Source organism: Xiphophorus hellerii, chromosome 12, assembly GCF_003331165.1.
Source record: "Xiphophorus hellerii strain 12219 chromosome 12, Xiphophorus_hellerii-4.1, whole genome shotgun sequence".
NCBI lineage: Eukaryota > Metazoa > Chordata > Actinopteri > Cyprinodontiformes > Poeciliidae > Xiphophorus > Xiphophorus hellerii.
In genome coordinates this window covers 34061814-34084279 of record NC_045683.1, presented here as the reverse complement: position 1 = coordinate 34084279, position 22466 = coordinate 34061814, and the positions used below count along the sequence as shown (strand labels likewise).

The following is a 22466-nucleotide window of genomic DNA, read 5'->3' as shown; positions in this document are numbered from 1 at the left end:
TTAAACTATATTTAGAATGTATTTTCAGTATATTGGCATTACATATTTTATATATTAGTAGTGTGATTACAGTATCCTACAATTACACTATTGGTTTATTATAATTGCTAATGAAGTACACTTCTCAGTTACTTATCAATATCTTTTATTATGGCCACTTTGTACATTACATGCTTCATACACACTACAGTACTGCAAACATATTAGGCTAAAAGAAAACAGAAGGATCAACTACAACACACTTTCCGACTAAAACAAATTACATTGTGCTTTCAATATATTACCATTTTTCAAGAGTACATTGGCAATATACTATCACAGAATTGTACAAACTGTCAATATATTAAAAGTTTATAAACAACATGCTTATGAAAATTAGCACAATAAAACAATAGGTACACTTAAAGTATACTTTTATTTAATATATTTCTTAAAAGTCTATGGGCTCTTTGCACCTGCCGCGCTGATGTCACAACCGCATGCGCAAATGCGGCTCTCTTTTTTCCGCTTTGAGTTACCATGACAGCTAGAAAAGACAAAGTCGTATTTCAGACGCAAATAAAACAATACTATGAACATTGCTGTCTTCCAAATATAATGGGCTTTTAAGTTTTCATGGATTTCCAAGCGGTCTTGAATTAAGAAGACGGTGGCTACCAGTTAAAGCTAACGCTGCACAGAAAAGTTTGCAGCCTTCACTTCACTCCGGATCAACTTCTTCAGCCTAAAGACCAATGAAAAATGTTTAGATACTTAAATAGCACATTTTACAAGAAAAATGTCAGAGAATATTGCCTACCAGCATAAGCTAATGTTAGCCACAAAGTTTAAAGAAAGTAAAACTCACCTTCCTATCTGTGTATAATGAGGCGAACATCTTAAAACCTTTCTCCAGCTTACTTGTCGGGGCTTCGGATCGATGTACATCATTAATTGTTACCTTGGACAAGCCCTGCAAACACCCAGTGTAAAGTGCCTTTTTCAATAGATCGGAAACGATTGAGCCGCTTTTCCCCGAACGTGGAAGCTGAGGTGCAAAGAGCCCATTGTGGTACAAATATATTTAAGTGTGTTTAAAGTTATAATGTCAAAATTGGTACAATCATGCTCTTCGTACACTTCCTATATATTTATATGTAGTACACTTAATCTCACAACACTGTCTTTATCAAATAATGACAAGTTGGTAGTTGTGTGCTGCTTTACCTGCTGTCTGGCCGCTCTGGATGTCTTTTAATTTTGCAGTGAGCCATTTAGTCAAACTCTGTTAAGTGCTTGTTTTGTAAATGTTATATTAGATTCGTTGTGTTGATGCATTTTGACGTGTTTCATCCCCAAGGTATTTTCCCGTCGCAACAGGCAAACTTCCCCATTCACTCTCAGAGCGTTATAGTTTCACACCTCATGGCTTAGGATTTGTTGCACAGTGCGAAGGAAAGAGAAGACAAGCTGCACACACAGGCTCCGAATTGAGATACCGGTGATCGGTTTTGGTGATCGGCAACAAGAGACAGTGATCGAAGATCACCGACACTTTTTCGCGAAAATCGGCCAATTATGATCGGTCTCCAATCGATCGGTACACCTCTACTTAAAATGTACTTACACAAATGTAAGTATGTTTGAAATATACTAAAGTAAATTTCTTTTCAATAGGGCAGCAGAGACGCCAAGTTATCATGGCTGAATGATTCAAATTTAATCTTATTTGACCTACAGAGAAAGATCTATCTGGGAAAGTATGAAACAGGGGAAAAATGAGCTTAAAATTGAAACGGAATCCGTCCAACAGAGGCTGAACTCTGCTTTGGTTAGCAGCAATCACCTCCACAGAAGCAGGACTTTTACTGAAACCTCTCATTAAGACGATTTCCTTGAGTATAAAATGTGTCTGTATTATTTCAAATGACTAATTTAATGCATTTCATAAAACGCTTTTATGAAACATGAGCATCTCTACAGGATCTACTGTACCTCTGCTTTCTGAACTCCCTGGTGTATGAGAGTATAGTCCAGTTTGTGAGACCGATGCCATCTTAGCTGAGTGCTGACTAGCTCATTCTGCTCCTGTCATCAATTCTGTGGACAGATTTAATGAGGCCAGACCCAGGCATCTTCATCTAGACAGAAATGACGCATCTGCTACTATAATTAAAACAGAAGCTTATCAGAGTATCTCCTGTGCCTCTCCTGAGTCTGATGTCAGCAGGTAGACTTGCTAAAAATACTCTCCATTCCTCCTCAAACAAAAAGAAAAAAACCCAAAACCAAACAAAAAGCAGTCCTAACTACGTCCATGCACAGGGAGAGAGCCAGCAGCCTGGGGAGAGAGGAAGCCTAAACTCTTAAGGTGCTTTTCCACTGGTAATTCACGCACCGACTGGTTAATGTGCGTTTCGGTTCTACCCCAGGTAGTGAACTTTTCTATTATACGGTCTGTTCCTCACTATTGTGGGCTGGACTTGAGCAACAGCAGCTGTATTCAACTCTCTGCTGAGTTTTGCAGTATTGGAGAACCTCGAGGTTCTGGTTCTGATGGACTAAAATAATCCCAGATATTTAACTTTGTCTTATAGAAATTCATTGCATGTTGATGAAGGCCCATATCAGCTGATTATTTCGCTATGCATGTAAATATAGTTACAACCTTTTAGATTTAGGCAATGCAGTCAAAAGATGTAAACCAATAGCCATGCATAAATTTTATTATTTTTTAAACCAAATGAAAAAAATTTTTTTACATCGCAAGTTAATATTATGTAGGTCCGGTGTTTAACACAGTTGACGCAAAACAGCAGCTCCATCAGAAAGCTGACCAGAGCTGCACCGTGTCTCTCTTCTTTAGTAGCTACTGTCCATATTTCAGAGAAACAAGCTGCTAACAGCTGCTAATTCAGTCATTCTGCTGCAAAATACTGCATGTGTTCCTGCCGCTGCTCCTGGTTATCCTCATAATTAAACTCCTCCATACAGCTCTCTGATAGCATGTCTGCTGCCCACATCTAAAGTTAAATTCTAAACGCTAAAGGTTGTTTTTGAGTTGGCAGTGATGTCGATCACCAGCTAATCCATAGATGAGGTCAGCTGTCAAATGGTTTTGGTGCAGTACCTCGATCGGTCCTGGTAGTACTACCCCTGAAGTAGGTATTAACATCTGAGAATAGCCGGGCTGAGCCGCGGCGGATCTGCTAATGGAAAACTAATCTGGCCGAGGCGGACCGAGACCAAACCGGTTAGAGGCAGGCTAGTGGAAAAGCGCCTTTAGAAAAAGCACAAACATCCCAGGAATAAACTGGTTGACAGAGAAGAGCATTTCTGATATCCAACAAAGGATTAAAAGCTTCAGAATGTGCAGACTCACATGCACCACTTAGCTTAGACTACAGAAGGAAAACATAACAGGTGAATGTCAGTTTTTTAGTTATTGTCCTCAAAACTGTTTAATACGGCACACATCATTGAAGAGCACTATTTCCCTCTTGCACTGCCAGATCGATAGTCCTCAACTTAAAAGCGACATCTTTTTCTTCGTGTTGTTTCCTTGATGAGGGGGTATGAGTTTGAAAACATTTCTCCGTCGTGCCTGCTGCTAGCATGTGCTTGTTCTAAATGAAAAGTAGCCCTTTCTTCTTTGATTTCCAATTTTGACTTCCAATGATTCACTTCCTGCTAAAGAGCCCCCTGGTGGTTGAATTAAAATCCACAGAAAAGCCGCACCGGACTATAAGCCGCATGGTTCAAAGCGTGGGGAAATAAAGTAGCTTCTTATAGTCCAACAAATACAGTATTTAGTCGCTTTTTAAATACAAAGGATCCTTCAGTAGGTTTTCTAAAATTGAGTTTACATGTTAGGTCAAAGCAAAAAAGTTCCAACAACTTTAGCATTTACATTGTAGGCTATCCATGCTGTGTTATTTACTTTCTTTTGTATAGAGTAATTACTTGTAAACACAGCAAATGCGCGCGCAACTTGACTACAGAAAGAGCTGGGCCAGTGTGTAGACACTGACTGGTTACCATGGTTATTTAACATTAGCTAGCATGTTGTTAGTCAGTGGACTAAATTTGTTTATCACAGTGTGATAAAATAAGTTATGCTACTAAATTGACATTAGTGAATGAGAAGCGTTCAGTAATGTGAAGCATTAAATGCAGGTGAGTCAATAAATGATGAGAGAAAATGGCCCAAACGTCAGATATCACTTGCTACTTGTTCACAGTAAGATCATCAGCTCTCAATGAGATACATTTCCTTATATCAGGGGTCGGCAACCCAAAATGTTGAAAGAGCCATATTGGACCAAAAAAACAAAAAACAAATCTGTCTGGAGCCGCAAAAAATTGAAAGCCTTATATAAGGCTTATAATAAAGGCAAAACAGGCTTTAAGTGTTTACATTAGCCTATTATCAAAACGACTAAGTGTATACATAATTAGCATTCATGATTAAATATTTATTTTCCCTGCAGTGTGTCCAGGACGGAATGACACACCACGTGACTCTGTTGTACGATGGTGCTTTAAGTTTACCTTCAGTTACAATATTAATGTATTGTGCTTCGTTGCATTGATAAAATTAAAGAAATACAATAAAGAAATCAGATTTTTGATGTCATTTTTATTATGAAGATCGACAGGGAAAGGGTCTTTTTTTTCCTTTTGGAACTCGGAAAATCTGCTCCCAAATGCAGTTTGCATAACTACGATCGCTTTTTGTAAATAATCACTGTAAAGTGTGTGATTGAAAAAACAACTAAACGGAACGTGCATAACGTGCCGCTTATCTGGGCAACAAACGGAGAGCAATAAAACGCAACCTGCAGGTATGATATAAAGCAGTAGCCCTTTTAAAATGTAAAGTATAAAATAAAATTAATACAGTTTAAGTTTGATTTCTGTGCAAATCAAACTTTCTGTTCCCTGGAAAGCAAGTCAGTGCAATGGTAAAACATAGCAGCATCTTCTTCTCTTTTGACACGCAGCCATCCTCGGACCTGAGCAACAAAACACAATAATATCGCTAAGTGTCATTCTAAACATATACTGACAAAAATCACTAATCAATTTATAAAAACAACCACTTTGTTACTAAATATATGTGCCTATGGAAGGATTGTGTTCTTAGTGTTTAATGTGATTTCTGTTCACGGACATCACTGGCCAGCTTCTCAACATCGGGCTTGTAAGATGTAACTTTAATCTTGATGCAGCAGCTAATGCAGCACCTTCCCTGGAAATGTCTTTCCACATTACCGTATTTTTCGGACTATGAGCCGCTAAGTTTTCCCCACGCTTTGAACCATGCGGCTTATAGCCCGGTGCGGTTTATGTATGTAAGTTTCCATTCTTTTTGTTTTTTTGTTTTTATTTTATTTGTAGGTGCGGCTTACAGTAAGGTGTGCTCTATAGTCCGAAAAGTACGATTCTCTTTTTACTCTTTTCGTTATTTGACAACTTCTCGCTGCAGAGCAAACATTCAGGTAATCCTTCCGCATTGGCAATGAATGCAAATGATTCAGTCCAATAATTGTAGAGTCTCTCCTCAGTTATTTTTCTCTTTTCCCCTTTGCTCTCCATGGCCCAACACACACCCGTCAGGTTGTTTGCAACAGCCACCTGCCCAGCTGGAAGAAACGTCACAGGCTATGACGCAAATCTTCGTTCACAGAAATGTTGAAATTTAATATTAATTCTACACATGTTTATAGCATTGGAAAACGTTAAGAATGATTGTGTCATGTTTGTCCTCCAACAGAAACCATATTAAAACAAAAAATATATTTCCCACCCCCATCTTTTTCCATTTTCAAACATTTTGAAAAAGCTCCAGAGAGCCACTAGGGCAGCGCTAAAGAGCCGCATGCGGCTCCAGAGCAGCGGGTTGCAGACCCACACCTTATATGTACATAATAAAAAATAAACAAAAATCTGATTAATCTGCACATCCACACTAAGTCTAGAACCAATGCTATACAAAAACATAACAAATGCAGAAAAAAAATCCATTTCAACTACTTAATTATAAAAGCCTAGAAGAAATTATAAGTCAATTAAGCTCAAGTTAATGCTGTCTGGATATCCTACCTACACATTTCTTTAAGAAGTTCCTGTCTATCATTGCTAATGATCTGGTCCAAATAGTAAACTCGTCACTCTCATCAGGTGTTTTCCTTCAAGCTTTAAAATCAGCAGGTGTCAAACCACTGATAAAAAAAGAACAATCTGGACAAATCACTACTGCAGAATTACAGGCCGACCTCCAACCTCCCATTCATCAGCAAAGTTATTGAAAAAGCTGTTTGAACAGTTAAATGGCTTCCTAATGATAACCAACTGCTTTGACGTCTTACAGTCTGGTTTCTGGTCTCACCACAGCACATAGACTGGCCTAGTCAAAGTGTTTAATGATATCCATATAAACACAGACTGTGGAAGAAATACAGCGGTGGTTCTGTTAGACCTCAGTGCAGCTTTTGACCCTGTTGACCATGACATATTCCTGAAACGACTGGAGAGTTGGGTTGGACTCTCTGGTCCAGAACTCAACCCTATTGTTACATGAACAATAGGGATTTCTTTGTTTCAATAGGAAACTTCTCATCGAAGCGGACAGAAGCCACATGTGGGGTACCCCAAGGTACAATCCTAGGACCCCTCTTATTCAATATCTACATGATCCCATTTGCTCAAGTTATAACAGGAAGTAAGATTAGCTACCATAACTAGTCGGCATTCTGAAGAACATTTCCAGGATTAGAGGACTAATGTCTCAGCTAGATCTAGAGAAACTCATCCATGTGTTCATCTTTAGTCGCATTGATTACTGCAGCAGCGTCTTCACAGGTCTGCCCAACAAATCAATCCTCCAGCTGCAGCTGATCCAGAACGCTGCAGCTGCTGTTCTGACTAAAACCAGGAAGATGGAGCACATCACCCCAGTTTTAAAGTCCTTCCACTGGCTCCCTGTAGCTCAGAGAATAAACTATAAAATACTGTTAGTTTATAAATCACTGAATGGTTTAGCACCACAATATATTAAAGATCTGTTGTTGTTGTATCAACTTTTCAAACATCTCAGGTCTTCTGGTTCTGCTCTGCATCCCCAGAACCAGAACCAAACATGGAGAAGCAGAATTCAGCTTCTATGCATCACAAATCTGGAACAAACTTCCAGAAAACTGCAAACAACTGAAACACTGAGTGCCTACAAATGTAGACTAAAAACCCACCTGTTTAGAGTTGCTTTTGAAACATAACCATGAAACATTAACCAATAATCTGATGTGCAAAATAAATAAAATCATTTCATCCTAGTTTCGTCACAGTTGGAGGGAAAAAGAAGATGTAGTTGCATCTATCAAGGCACGTGATAAATTAAGCCTTCAAAAATTAAAAATGCAGCGGCCTGAGCGAGAGGAGTGCAAGTTACAGAATCAATGTGCTAAAAATAAAACCTCTGACAACTGCAAACGCCGCAAAGTACGTGTGGGAGTTGCGCCGAGTAAAGAGAAGTGATCTGCACTGGCTGCGAGTTGTGAATTATTTTATTACCCTAATTTTAAATTGTTTAAATAGTTAGAATAATGTACTCTTGCCTGCGTTCTGAAGGCGACATGAGCAGTAGAGTGGCTGATTGAACGTGACGTCGACTGATAATCCCTCAATATGTTTCTACAGTTGATCAATTTCCTTCAACTTCATTTGTTTTTGTTTTTAGACCTCAGCATCCACAATCCACATTTTTAAAGTTCTATGAATTACCAGGCATTCCTGAAACACTGGAAAGATGGATGGAAATAATAAAACTGATCTGATGGTAGAATAACAGATTGAAAATAATAAATATCTTTGTTTTTCAGCTCATATGACTACTTATTTATTCATTAAATTGTTGATATCAACAATATGATATCAACATATATATATCAGCCATATATATGGCTTATTAATTAGAGCCCTTAATTAAAAATGTGCATTTTGTAAAACAGCTTCCATTTCAATTAATTGTTATTTTATGGAAAGGATCTTCAAATAAAAAAAAATAAAGGTATAAGGGGAAGCAAAATTTTAGGAGACAAGAAACTTTAATGTCTTGTTGATTGCAATGAACCCAGATTTTTCTCCCACCTCTGTCTTTTCCATCATGACCATGTCCCAGCACTCTCCCAGAGTGAACTGAGCTGGAATTATATAAATCTCATATTCACACACAGAACTGCTGTGTCAGTTCTCAATAACTGAATTTACATTAAAGCAGGACATACAACCAGACAGACAGACGCAGTACAGTTTGCTGATGTTAACCTTGGAGCTGAGCTGCTTTCCTCAAGTCTGTAATTTCTCCACAAACAACAACCTGTTTACAGCACTGTGGCCAACTTCCTCCTTCCTCTCAGCGCGGTGCTCAGGCAGTAAAGCTGCCTAAACGAGCCCAACCCAGGCTCATCTCTACCCGGCTGCCTCTGTCATCATCTGAGAACAGATCGGGTTCCGAATCGGGCTCCGGTTAAATAACGGAAGCAGGTGATGCAGCAGAGCTCAGGATGGCTCCCTCGATTCCCGTCTGGTTCCCCAGTAACAGCCCAACAGGAGGGAGGGGTGTTGTGTTGTGTTGTGCGGGTGCAGAATGCTCTTACCGGCCCTCTCCTCTTCAGAGAGATGTTCTTCCACAGCAGGAGATGCAGCTGGTGCAGGAAGCCCATCTCGCCTCCCTCCTGCCTCGGTGTGTCCTATATTTACCAGATGAGCACACCAGCGGTGGCCTGTGGCTGGACGGCAGGATTCTTCCAGCGCATCCCGTCTGAGCCTGGCACGGCCCGGAACGGCACGCCTTTCAGCGGCTCGGCAACCTGGAGGAAGACCGGTTCGGGTCGTGTTCTGTCTTTCCGTGGTCCTCTATATCCCGGTGGATCTGTCCTGCTTCCAAACGCAGCAGCTAGAACTTGAAGCCAGAGAGCAAAGTAGGAACGGCAGCTGATGTCGTAAAGCTAATCACGTTAAGCAACACATCCGCTTCCTGTATGGCTCTTCTAAACAAAGGCTCCAACATAAAACGCACCCTTACGAAAAATAGATCCATAAATCCGAATTTCATTTTCCAATTTAATGTAACCAGGTGAAAAATGGGTACATGTCAAAAATGTATTTTGTAAACCATGTTTTGTTTTTATTTCACCGACTGGTTGTAATTCTTGTTTTTGTCAGCATGTGGTGCTGTTGTTTACAGAGAGGTCTAAAATTACCGGAAGTAGAAAAAACCTCTTGCGCATGTACCGTGGCACTCTAACTAGAAAAACGGAAGAGAAGCACATTTTGTGTGCCGAGACGTGGTGAAAAAAAAAGACTATATGGCCACCTAAGCAGAGAATCCAAGTGTTCGGTAATTAATGTCGAAGCTGAATTATCTTCCGTGAACAAAGCTAAAGAGAGGATGTTAATGTTATGTTTTTCGTTGTTTGTCCTCCTTTAGAAGTGCCACTGCCGTTTATTACACCCTTTGTTAGAGTTCAGCTTTTATGTAAAGCTACGTTACTACATCGTGAGCCCGCCATTTTCACTGAAGCTGAGGCTTTATATTGATAGAATACGGGTCATTTCTTTCGGCCTATATTGATCCTCATTTCATTTGTTTCTTTGCAAATCAAGAGAGAGAAAAGTGTCCTTTTTCATCTAAAAAAATAAAGGACCCATTTTATTTGAAGCTCTGTGTGCTGCATTACTCCCGGCTTCATTAAAAAACATACAACATTTCAAAATCATTATGTAATTAGATCTGAGCTATTACGTCGCCGCCATCTTGCATGTGGCAGAGCTCCGATCGCTCTGATCGGAGCTCCCTAAGTCATGTGCTGTGTGGACTTGTTTCAACCTTTTTACAATACAAACTGAATTCATTGGCATTACATTTCACAGGTAAGGATGAAAGAGCAGAACTACTTGACTTTGCAGCCAGCAACCCGCTTCTAAACAACCGAGAAATATTTCCTATGTAGCTAAATTGGCCCGAAGTAACCACTGATTGTAATTTTCGTAGTGTAGCTAACGTTTTCATACTGTGTTTTCTAATGAGAGAGAGCTGATGAGAAAACGCTGTTAGAGAGGAAGTGCATTAAAGACCAGGGGATTTTGTGAGGAAAGGGTCAGTCAGGATCAGAGCTGGAGCTGCTGTTCTTCAGTCTCTGTTTCACAGCTCAGCTTCACAATGCCGGTATTTAGCTATACTATAAAGGTGCTACGAGTCAGAGCCCCAACATGCTGAAAATATGTTTTTTTGAAAGTGAAGGAATCAGATATGTATTTTCTATTACAGTTTTGGATAATTTCTCTTTTATCCTTGGCTTTAGCCTGTGTACCAGGACGTCTCAGAAGTCATTGGAGTTCTCCCAGTTTGACCAGCAGACTGAAGGCCTGCCTGTGGCCAGTGTTCCCAGTATAATAAATAAATGTGTTTTATTCTTTCACTTTTTGTGTATTTTTAAATATGTCAATCTGAAATATTACTGTATTAATGCAGCTTATGTAATGAAATAAAAATAATTTACTCTGTTAGAATTATTTTCACTCTTTGCTGTCAATTGCAGAGTTGACATATACTGTAATAATTTTTTTTTTCTTTCAGGAAAAAAGAGTAAGAAAAATATGTCGTTTAATGTTTGACAATGACTGATTTATCAAAGTCATTGTCAGGTAACAATGACTTTGATAAATTAAGTCATTTTTCAATAATATATTAAAAAATAAATACAAGAAAATACTTTTTTTTTCTTGTCTTGAAATGTTAAATGTACATTAAATTATGGAATCATGTATATGTGTTCTTTAATAAAACACTGTAAAAGTGTGTGTCTGTTCATCAATGTCAATATGAAAGCTATCAGAATAATTTCTATCAGAAATCCCCCAAAATAATTAAATAATCATATCAAAAGTTAAAAACTCTGTCTTTAGTGCTTTCTTTGATTACCAAATATATTAGTGTGTGAGAAAATGTGTCAGTTACAGGTATTAACTTAAAATGCTTTGTAGAACTTTCTGAAGTTTGGTCCATTTCCTTGAATTAGCTTACGGCACATAGGCCACATTCAATATGGCGGACGCTGTGACGTATCGCAGCAATGGGCCGACCCGCTCCATGAGGCCTCTACGAATGGGCTCTTTGCGCTTCAGCGTTTGGGGAAAAGCGGCTCAATCTTTTCCGATCTATTGAAAAAGGCACTTTACACTGGGTGTTTGCAGGGCTTGTCCAAGGTAACAATTAATGGTGAACACCGATCCGAAGCCCCGACAAGTAAGCTGGAGAAAGGTTTTAAGATGTTCGCCTCGTTATACACAGATACGAAGGTGAGTTTTACTTTCTTTAAACTTTGTGGCTAACATTAGCTTTAGCTTATGCTGGACATTTTTCTTGTAAAAATGTGCTTGTTACGGTCACTGACCTCTAGGGGCTCTCTTTATGAGAGAGCTTCTTCTTTGTGTTTCAGCTCCTCCTGGCTGCCACAGGTGTAATGTGTTGGAGCTCGTCAGCCACCCCATAAAGAGCTCCAAACCTGAGATGTCGGATCCCTTTTCTTTTCCTGGGCCTTGATCTGGTGTGATCATGTCGGTGAACTGACTTTGTTTGAGACTGTGGATAATCTTGCTGTGAGCATTTGTGTGAAGCTTCAAGTGGTTATAATTTTGTTTTTCTTCACCGTGGAAGCTGGTAGGGGTTCTCTGCCATTTTGTTTAACTGTTTTTCTCCTGTTTCTTGGTTAGCCAGGGAGTTCAGGTTTTGTACTTTATTTTCAGTTTCTCTTCTAGAAAGTGTTTTTATTTTATAATTAAAAGGGGGATGTTTTGTTTGTTGTTTTGGCCTTGGAGACCCTGAAGCTTAAAGCTTCCCTGTGCATGTTTATTGTGACTTGGATTTTATGTTGAACTATCAATTAAACTATCTTTATTTTCGACTGAATCCAACTGCTCCAGATATTTTATTTTGTGTTACATCCAGTGCCAGTATTTACCCTTGGTGGTCTTGGGGGGGGGTTGTAACATAAGTGGGGGCTCGTCCGGGATTATTTTTGAAAATGGCACAGTTTAATTTGGAGGATTTTTTAGGTAATCTTTCCGTACAACAGTTGGATGTTTGTAGAAAAGATGATTTATTTGAAATTGCTTCATATTTTGGTATCAATGTTTCAAAGTCTTTGCTCAAACATGATCTAAAATCTCTTATCATTAGTAGCTTAGGTGAAAAAGGAGTTCTATCTGTGGAAATGGATAAAGAGGACACCACCTGTTCTGAATCTGCTGATCAGCCTGAGGTCTATGCTGAGGAGGGAGTGACGACACCACCTTTTGTTGCCAAACCAGAGGGGGAAAAACCACCAGCCTCTCTCCCACGGTTTGAGCCTTTCTCTGTTGAATCCTCAAATCCTAGTGTTGAGGCACGCCTAAAGGTACGTCTAGTTCGTCTAGAACTTGAAGCCAAAGAAAGGGAACGGAAGGATGAATTTGAGTTCCAGCTTAAATGCAGAAGACTTGAAGCTGAAACTGCCATTAAAATGCGTCAGTTGGAGCTACAGTCTCATAAACTGACTGCTGCTACTACAGATTCTGTCGAAGATGAAGACAATATCAGTATTCCCTCAAATAAACCTTCCTCTTCTCCAGCAGCTTTTACGTTTGACATCAGCAAAAATATTGCCCTGGTCCCACCATTTCGGGAGACGGAGGTGGAGGCATATTTTAATGCATTTGAACGTATTGCTGTTGCCCTTCACTGGCCCACAGATGTCTGGTCCCTTTTGTTGCAGTGCAAACTTACTGGTAAGGCACAGGAAGTGTGTGCAGCACTCACCATTGAAGACAGTCTAGTGTATGTCAAAGTTAAAGCTGCCATACTCAGGGCATATGAGTTGGTGCCTGAGGCATACAGGCAGCGGTTTAGAGCCTTAAGAAAATCCTCTGCACAAACATTTGTTGAGTTTGCAAGAGAAAAAGGAATGTTATTTGACAGATGGTGCCAGGCAACTAAAACTTCTGATTTTACTTCATTACGTGAGTTGATGTTATTGGAGGAGTACAAAAACTGCCTTCCAGATCGTACAGTTTTGTACTTGAATGAGCAGAAAGCTTCCACTTTACAAGAGGCAGCTGTACTGGCTGAAGAATTTGCCCTTACTCACAAAAATATTTTTGTGGGTAAATTTGACCAACCTTCGCGTGACAAAACATGGAAAGATGTGCCACAATCTCTAGTTAAGAACACTCCAATTTCAAAAGGGGAGAGACAATGTTTTTATTGTCATAAAATGGGGCATATTGTTTCTGACTGTTTGGCCCTAAAACGTAAACAAGCACCCCAATCACCAAAACCAGCTAAAGGGGTTGGCCTAGTCAAGACTCAGAGATTTTCCCCACCACTCTCAAATATGAGTGAACCTGATGACTGTTTTAAGCCCTTCATTTTTGATGGTTTTGTCTCCCTAACAGGACGTCCTGAGGATGAGAAGTCAGTGAGGATACTGAGGGACACCGGTGGTTCCCAGTCGTTCATCCTGTCCAGTTTTCTGCCATTTAATGCTGATACCTCCTGTAATGCAGATACAATAGTGCAAGGAATTGGAATGGCATATGTACCGGCACCTTTACATCATGTTCACCTAAAGTCCAAGTTGGCCTCTGGATTCTTCAAAGTATGTGTTTTCAACCAGTCCTGTTATAGTCTATACAGACCATAACCCATTAGTCTTTCTAAACCGTATGTACAACCACAACCAGCGGTTAATGCGATGGGCTTTACTGGCGCAAGAATATAATTTGGACATCAGGCATAAGAAAGGGGCTGAAAATGTGATAGCAGATGTACTTTCCAGGATATAATGTTGCTTACCTCACTGTAGTACAAATGATGATGAAATATTCTTATTTCATGAAGGATTTTATGGGGGAGGGTGTTACGGTCACTGACCTCTAGGGGCTCTCTTTATGAGAGAGCTTCTTCTTTGTGTTTCAGCTCCTCCTGGCTGCCACAGGTGTAATGTGTTGGAGCTCGTCAGCCACCCCATAAAGAGCTCCAAACCTGAGATGTCGGATCCCTTTTCTTTTCCTGGGCCTTGATCTGGTGTGATCATGTCGGTGAACTGACTTTGTTTGAGACTGTGGATAATCTTGCTGTGATCTTTATTTTCGACTGAATCCAACTGCTCCAGATATTTTATTTTGTGTTACATCCAGTGCCAGTATTTACCCTTGGTGGTCTTGGGGGGGGGGGGTTGTAACAGTGCTATTTAAGTATCTAAACATTTTTCATCCATTCTAACGGACAATGTTTTTACCTTGTTTTCAAGTATATTACGTGCGTTTATTGTCGTTAGTGTCAGAGACCAAGTAACGGGGATTTTACGGTTCAGGCTTTTTGCTTCTGAAGCCTGAGGAACAACAAGCCCATAGCTTAACAGTAGAGCAGCTCTGGTGTCGGAGTTCTAGTTCAGCTGACGGTTCAGGTTCAGAGTTGTTGCTTTTAGAAAAATATGGCCGTGTTCCTTAAGGTTTCTGTGTTACTTCGCTTTATTAGTTTTGCATGCTTCTTGTGAAGCAGGACGGTGTTTACAGCAGTGTGTACAGGCGGATCAGTTGTTCGGCTGTCTGGCTCTGGTCTGCTCTCTCGTTCCCGTACACTCGCTCTTTCAGGCTGAATACAGAAGTGATTCCATGGAAATAACACAGGAGGCTCCTTTACCTTCTTCTTTAGGCTGATGAAGTTGATCCGGAGTAAAGTGAAGGCTGCAAACTTTTCTGTGCAGCGTTAGCTTTAACTGGTAGCGACGAATATTTACAAGCCACCGTCTTCTTAATTCAGGACCGCTTGGAAATCCATGAAAACTTAAAAGCCCATTATATTTGGAAGACAGCAATGTTCATAGTATTGTTTTATTTGCGTCTGAAATACGACTTTGTCTTTTCTAGCTGTCATGGTAACTCAAAGCGGAAAAAAGAGAGCCGCATTTGCGCATGCGGTTGTGACATCAGCGCAGCAGGTGCAAAGAGTCTATTCTACGAATTCATGTCTATGGGGGTCTGTGTACCTCTAAATCTGCCCCATAGCCGTATCTTTTCGGGTCTATTACTGCCTCTAGTGGCGTGGGGTGGTAACATAACTAACACAAAGTCTTTATTATTTACTATTAATGCTGGCATTACTGGCACCTTAAAAGATAAACTGGCTTATAAAACACCATATTTTTAAATTTTCTTAAGGGTTAGGGTTAGGGTTAGTAGAGCTAATTAAATGATATAAACAAGACCTTTATATATTATAAATAATATCTGACTATCTCCATCAATTATGGGAGGAATAAAATAATGTCTAATGTTATTTAATTGGGTTTAATTGTCCCTTAGCTTTGAGGTTTCCAGGGCCAGCATAGACTTTTACTTTTAATGTGGTCATTTTTGTATAATAAAATAAACTGACTATCTTTGTCCAAAGGAACTTATGAAACCAATAAACTGTATTTAATTTGCAACAGGGGGGGCCTGTGTGGCGGATACAATGTATATATTTCACACCCGAATGTATACTCTTATTGTGAACGGGAGAAGGTGAGGTTAGAAGACACCAACGGTTGTCCTACATTCTATTTTTGGTTGGAAGACATTGAGAATAAAACAAGACACAAATTATATTTTTGTCTTTTTCTGCTGACTTCCACAATATAACAATTAACACAAGTGAGTAAAAAGACCTAAATATCAGCATTTATTCCCTCTGTCATAAGTGCTTTTTAAATTTAAATGACGTAGAACTTCATTTACTCAAACTAACTAACTGGTCAAAGCTCAAGACTAACGGTTAAATGCTAAACAGTTTTAATACAAAAACAACCACATTAAGAGTAAAACAGACATTAATAACACTATAGAAATATACTAGCAGCTAATCAATGCTGTCAGTAGTGATAATTACTAATAATATTGTGAATTACTAGAGCATTCACACTATAGCCCTACGGAACTTTTCTGGACTCCTCAAGATGTTGGACTTTTTGTAAGGGAAGATATTTTGGAAAATCAAAAATGTATGCTATTAAGATGTGTGCAATATTTTTGAGGCTGTAGCTAACCTTAACAAGCAGTATCATTTAAAAGGAAAGTTTTACTCTTAAAAGCAAACAAACTGGGAGCCGGTTGCTTCCCACTCTACAGTAAGAACATCCAGAAACCAGCAGTAAACCTGCAGCAAAGTGCTCTGGTAGTAACATGTGGACCAATCAGATTTCTGATGTACAATAGAATTAGGTTATTATGGACTTTATATGTGGAGGATCCTTTTAGAATTAGGATACAACTGAAGGTCTGTACATGAGCCAGCAGTATGCAATTTTAAACGATTATTAAACGATAGGGTTTGAACAAACAGGGTATGAACAAACAGTCAGGACTGAAACTCGGTCTTAGCAGCGAAACTGAAAATAAAATCACATACAAAGTATGTCTGTCTGTCTTCACGGAGACTTTACATTGACGTGAATTCATTTTTTATTCCTTTCTAGAGCCTAACCCTGACTATTACCCTAAAACCAACCTAAACTCAATTCACACCTTACTCCTAAACCTGACTCCTAACCCATAAATAGCACCTCTTCATATGGGAGCTGGGTTTTGGGCCCTATAACAAGCACACACACACACTCAGAGTCCTCACCACTGACAAAAAAAAAATCTACCACCAGCTAGAGATTTGCATCTACTCAAAAGTAGAGATCTGCATCTACTCAAAAAAATAAATCAGTTATGCCAAGAAATAACCCTTGAAGTCTGAAAGAAAGAAATCGAGAATGCACTGTGTGCACAATTATTAGGCACGTTTTAGTTTTCACTACATTATTTTTATACATATTTTCAAACTTCAAACTCAATAAATTGAATGCTTATTGAATATAAACATATCAGCTTATATGTATTTGTTTAATGATGGATGGTGGGGCCAAAGGAGTTCAACTGACTCTCAATGACAGCTAAGCCCTTGAACAATTTGGGATGGAGGCAGCAAGACAGACATCAACAAAACAAGATCGATGTCACCTACCAACCAAACAGAAACCCAAAATAGCCAGGCAGAAGCCCACCCAACAAAGTAAAGCCATTAACATCTGAGAACACAGAGGCCAGACACCTCAGTGTTCTCAGGCAGCATGCGGCCGGCATAGTGAAGATCGCATGGAACAGAGCTGCAGGACGCCACACAGCGCTCCTGTGGTAGGGTAAAGCTTTCAGGATCAAATTAAGAGCAGAACCAACAAGACCAAGGTAAACAAGAACATGATACACAACACAGGAAACCAAAACCTCAAAACAAAGCCCACAGAGATGAAGAAAATCAAGTAAGCGTCATCTCCTTAGAACAGTGTTTCCTAACCCTGGTCTTCAAGGCTCACTGCCCTGGATGGTTTAGGTATTTCCTTGCTTCAGTCCAGCTGATTTCAATTGATGACTGATTAACAGACATTTGTTGAACTGCAATCAGTTGAATCAGGAACATTAAAGCAGGGAAACCTCTAAAACATGTAGGACAGTGTGCCTTGAGGACCAGGGTAGGGAAACACTGGCTTAGAAGACACAGGAATTAAGTGTGTAGCTGCAGGACACAGGCAGAGTTTCTCAATCATGTTGTTGTGTTCTGGATTTCAAATACATGCAGACCCTGGAGCTATACTACTGCTTTCAGTAGTTGTGCTGTGGTTTGTGTTTTTCTGCAGTCGTTTAACTCAGGGCCCTCTACCTCTGCAGTGCAGCAAGAACAGGAAAGGGAAGGGCAGATGCATGAAGATAAATCAGTAATGATGTAAAGTGCCACTAATTCTGAAAAAGAATAGGTGCTAGAGCTATTTCACAAGTCAGTTACAACTTGTGAAAGTGGGTGGCATGAGTCGGAAGTGCTGCAGGGACTGCCAAGGTTTCGTCTATCCTCTAACACAGTGTTTCCCTACCCTGGTCCTCAAGGCACACTGTCTTACATGTTTTAGAGGTTTCCCTGCTTTAATGTTCCTGATTCAACTGATTGCAGTTCAACAAATGCCTGTTAATCAGTCATCAATTGAAATCAGCTGGACTGAAGCAAGGAAATACCTAAACCATGCAGGGCAGTGAGCCTTGAGGACCAGGGTTGGGAAACACTGTTCTAACAAACTGTATTAACCTCTTCTAAATTTCATCAGTTTTTGCTTTTTGTCAAATGCTTTAGATCATTAAACACCTTTAAACATTACAGTAAGATAACCTGAGTAAATGTAAAACACAGTTTCCAAAGAGAGTTTTTATCCACAAGAAAACTGGCCCTGTGTTAAAATGTAACTGTAACCTAAAGGTCGGTCATGCTGCCCTGGCAACAAGTGTCTGTGGTAACTGGCAGTCTTTTACATCACTGATTAAAGTGATTTTAGTTCTTCAAATTACTCTTTTCATAATTGCTTAAATTCAATCTAGCGTGAATGGTTTAAAAACCTTTGTTTTCAAGAGAGACTGTGCATTGCAATGCAAGGATGACTTACTATGTCCATACTTAAGTTCAATAACTAATAGCATTCTCCTTCAGGATTTTCTGCTAGAAAACAAAATTCTAGCTCCTGAAGGCGGATAGCATCTCACTACCACAACAGTGTTTAAATGACCCAGAACTTCTAAAATTATACAGTAAGAATATTTCAGCATGTTTTGGATAGCTTTTATCCTTTAATAAATGCAGTTATTAAGTAATGCATATCCTTTAGTAAATGAAGTCCTCAACTGAAAACATTTGTATTGTATTTACTCTGTCATGCACTTTTCTGTTATTAAACTTTGTTGAAAAATGTGAAAATTGAAATGGAAAAAAGACAAAAACAGCAGAACTCTGAATAGGAAAAAACCTTGTCATACCACTGTATATAATAATATGATTAATAGACAGAAAAACCAAATAACACAAATTTAAGATAGCTGTACAGGAAACAAATATTCACATAATGTCATTTTGTTTGCACGGTGAGGATTCAAATGCAGAGAGAAGGCAAGCAGGGTTAAGGTTATGTTGACTTAGCGAGGAAAATAAATTGCACAAAACCCACAGAAACAAATCCAAAGCGGAGAAACAATGGAGAGAACAGGAGGAACAGAAAACCTGGAAAGACAACCAGAGGCCAGTAATCAGAGAACCCAAGAATTCAACAATAAATTAGTTAAAATTTAAGTATATTTTTGTGGTTGTCTGTAATGTGCCTCTGTGGGATGCATAAGTGAAGACTCTGTAAGACAGACTTAAATAAATAAGTGCAGTTATTAACCAATGCATATGCAGGTTAAGCAAGCCCAAAATGCATAGATTAATGTTAGTTAAACATTACAGAGTTAGTGAGAATTTAGAGACCGGTCAGAGGGACAAAGCCAATAAAGTCCCACCCGTTCTCTGGACAGCGTCCCTCTTTATAGAGCTCCGCCCAACACCTGTTTTCCAACGTGAGCATGTTAGAACATTCACATATTCCACACTGACATCTTATTTGTCTCCTTGTGCCTCTGGAATCTTCCTCATGCCTTCAAGAAAACTGAATCCATAGATAAACAGATAAACGTGTTTTTCAAACTCAATGTTTTTTGTGCTGTGACCCGTTCCAGGTCATTCCAAAAGGTCCATTTGTGTGTCCAGACTCTACTTCACTCATAGCACAATGGCCTCAGCTTTTGTGTGATACTGAGATATAAAGATATAAACTATTTTCAAACACTACAAAGTCAATGATAAAACTGCCGAAAAGAGGTGATCAGAAGAACTGATCTGTTGCAGCTGAGAGCCAAGCAGTCCCATGGAGTCAATGAGAATGTGAAACACACAGACTACCTTAAACTAATTACAGAGGAAAACATAGGAATCTGGTAAACAGAGGACATACTAACGTGGACGAGGAAGTCAGTAGATGGAAAACTAATACTAACGTTATGAACCTGACAAAGAAAAAAAAAATGACTAGAAAAAAGAACTAAGAATTCACAGTATACAAAATAATACAAAAATAAGAAATGTCCTAAAATCCCCGTAAAGACTGTGACACTCAGTGTTGTTGACCAGATATAGAGGATGTAAAGAGATGGGTACACCACAAGAAACTGAGAGGGTGAAGCAAAAGATGAGTCAAAAAGTCTCTGTAGGCAGGATTTCCTCTACCAGAGGAGGACAACGCCATAACCTGCCAGCAAGGCGCCTGCTGCCTAGTACCATCTCTGGAAGGTAAGCTATATTATCTCCACCAAACTCTTGATTTTATTTACCAGCAAAAATTAGCTTAGCTATAGATTTAGTTCTGGAAGCTGTGTGTCTGTGTCTGTTTTAAATGAAGGGTTTTTATCAAAAAGAGCTGTGAGCAAGTATCAAATATGCAACCTGTCAGTTTCATTTTACAATTGGTCTTAATGGTGTGACACACAATAAGGAGAATTCAGAAATGCGCTGTTAGATCAAAATAACCAAGATACGTTATGTTTCCACTGTTCAATCTTTTCAGCTCTTTTTAGTGTTTAATTAGCAGAACCAATAATGAAAACACAGGGGTGACACTGGATCCAGCACAAACTGATAACCAGAATAATTTGTTGTCTGAAACAAGTCTTTAAAACATAACAGACTGGTTGTGTCAGCTACCACTGACCAGTGGTATGGAAGTTTCTGTTGTTGATATAGGTTACTCTGCTGTTTAAGCATCAATGAACATGTGAGAATACAATCTCTCTGATTCACTCTTCCTTCCATTCAAGTGTTCCATTCCAGTAAATTGTGACCTTTCGACGTGGATCACACCCAGCAGCCATGGTGGCATGTGGGCTCAGACCATTGTTCCTCCTCGCTGTCATCCTCCTCCTCCTCAGCTCCCTCCCATTGCTGCTTTATCACAACTTGGTCATCCAGATGCTTTATGTCCAGCAGTACCCTGTGCCTGCTTCTCAGAGGAATCTCAGCATCTTGCTGTGGCACTGGCCATTTGGACAGTCCTACAGTCTCAGAGGGAACAAATGTCTAGAGATGTACGGCATTGGCCACTGTTTCCTCACTGATGACAGATCCGCCTACCCAACTGCAGATATAGTTGTATTCCACCACCAGGAATTAAGCAACGCTGCGTCGGCTCTGCCAATGCACCTGCCTCGGCCAACGGCCCAGGGCTGGGTGTGGCTATCCATGGAGCCTCCAGTCAACAATGCAAATGTCAAGCGGCTTAATGGTGTGTTTAATTGGACGATGAGCTACAGACGGGACGCGGATGTTACCGTTCCTTATGGAGAGACCCTTCCAGGAGCTGGAATGCAAGGTTTTCAAAGTGCTTTAAAGCGTTCCTGCTTTGCAAGCTGGGTGGTTAGCAAATCCAAGCCCAACCAGACCCGTGTTGATATTTACCAAAGTCTGCAGAAGTACATCCCCATCCAGGTGTACGGAAAGTGGAAGAAGAAGCCTCTCCCAGACGATAGATTGCTGCCCACCATCTCTAAATGTCTGTTCTACTTGTCTTTTGAAAACTCAGAGGCAAAAGACTATATCAGTGAGAAGCTGTGGAGGAATGCATTCCAAGCAGGGACCATTCCAGTAGTTCTTGGCCCTAGCAGGCCCACCTATGAAGAAGTGGCTCCGCCTCATTCCTTCATCCATGTTGCTGATTTTAAGAGTGTAGTAGAACTGGCTGCTTACCTGAATCATGTGGCTGCAGACAAGCAAGCCTATGAGGAGTACTTCAAGTGGCACAAGACTCACAGGATTAAAACCTACACAGACTGGAGAGAAAGACTGTGTCGGATCTGCCTTAAGTACCCCAGTTTACCAACCAGGAAGGTTTACCAGGACCTGGACGGCTGGGTTAACAGATGATACTCCTAACACTGCTGGCTGACTGCAGGAAGATGCAAAACGTCATGTTTCTTTGGTCAGACACGAAGGTCCTATAAACAGTAAGAAACTTCACCATATCTTAATGGTTGACAGAGCTAGATGTGTAAAAATGCAGAAGTGAGAAAATGTTTAAAGAAAAACATTTACCCACAGACATGTTTCCAAAATGGAATTAATGAACCAGAAAAATTGTTGAAATCTTTCTTTTCCAATTACTTAAATTGGGGAAAAAAAAGGGTCCCGTCGAGCTGCAAAAGTTTGAAAATGTCATGAATTACGGTGCGGTGTTGGTGGTGAGGCAGACGCAGCGGACCCAGGTATGATGAATGATGAATTTTAATAATAAATAAGTCTAACAACGAGCAGCAGGCACATGGACAAACTGACGACAACAAGGCTAGACATTGACGTTGACGAAACATTGACGAGGACCCGACGAGGAACAAGGAACACAGGTGGAGTTAAATACACGGGAGGGTAATCACAGAACGAGACACACCTGGGAACAATCAAGGGGAGGACAGGACAACGAAGAGACTCAAGGACACAAAAAACTCTAACTAAACACGGAAAA

At 39.9% G+C, this 22466-nt stretch overlaps 2 protein-coding genes and 1 long non-coding RNA gene across 8 annotated transcripts in view; 2 read left to right on the top strand and 1 right to left on the bottom strand.

The window, feature by feature from the left end:
• The window catches only part of abca2 (ATP-binding cassette, sub-family A (ABC1), member 2), a 180724-nt gene extending 171769 nt beyond the window's left edge, over nucleotides 1-8955 (bottom strand). For 4 of the 6 annotated variants that reach the window (XM_032577521.1, XM_032577517.1, XM_032577519.1 and 1 more), the window contains exon 1: nucleotides 8637-8955. In XM_032577521.1, coding sequence (XP_032433412.1) covers nucleotides 8637-8702 — 66 coding nt within the window. In that variant the 5' untranslated portion in view covers nucleotides 8703-8955. The remainder of the gene's footprint in view (nucleotides 1-8636) is intronic. The other 2 variants (XM_032577520.1, XM_032577522.1) reach the window with 1 other exon arrangement.
• A 24-nt stretch (nucleotides 8956-8979) lies between these two features.
• LOC116729168 (uncharacterized) lies at nucleotides 8980-10891 on the top strand. The gene is made up of 2 exons (XR_004341096.1): nucleotides 8980-9379; nucleotides 10344-10891. It is a non-coding gene; the product is annotated as an uncharacterized LOC116729168 (long non-coding RNA).
• Nucleotides 10892-20821: 9930 nt separating this feature from the next.
• LOC116729164 (alpha-(1,3)-fucosyltransferase 7) lies at nucleotides 20822-21871 on the top strand. Its single transcript, XM_032577532.1, has one exon. It carries the CDS (start codon nucleotides 20822-20824, stop codon nucleotides 21869-21871), a length of 1050 nt encoding a protein of 349 aa, XP_032433423.1.
• Nucleotides 21872-22466: the final 595 nt, after the last annotated feature.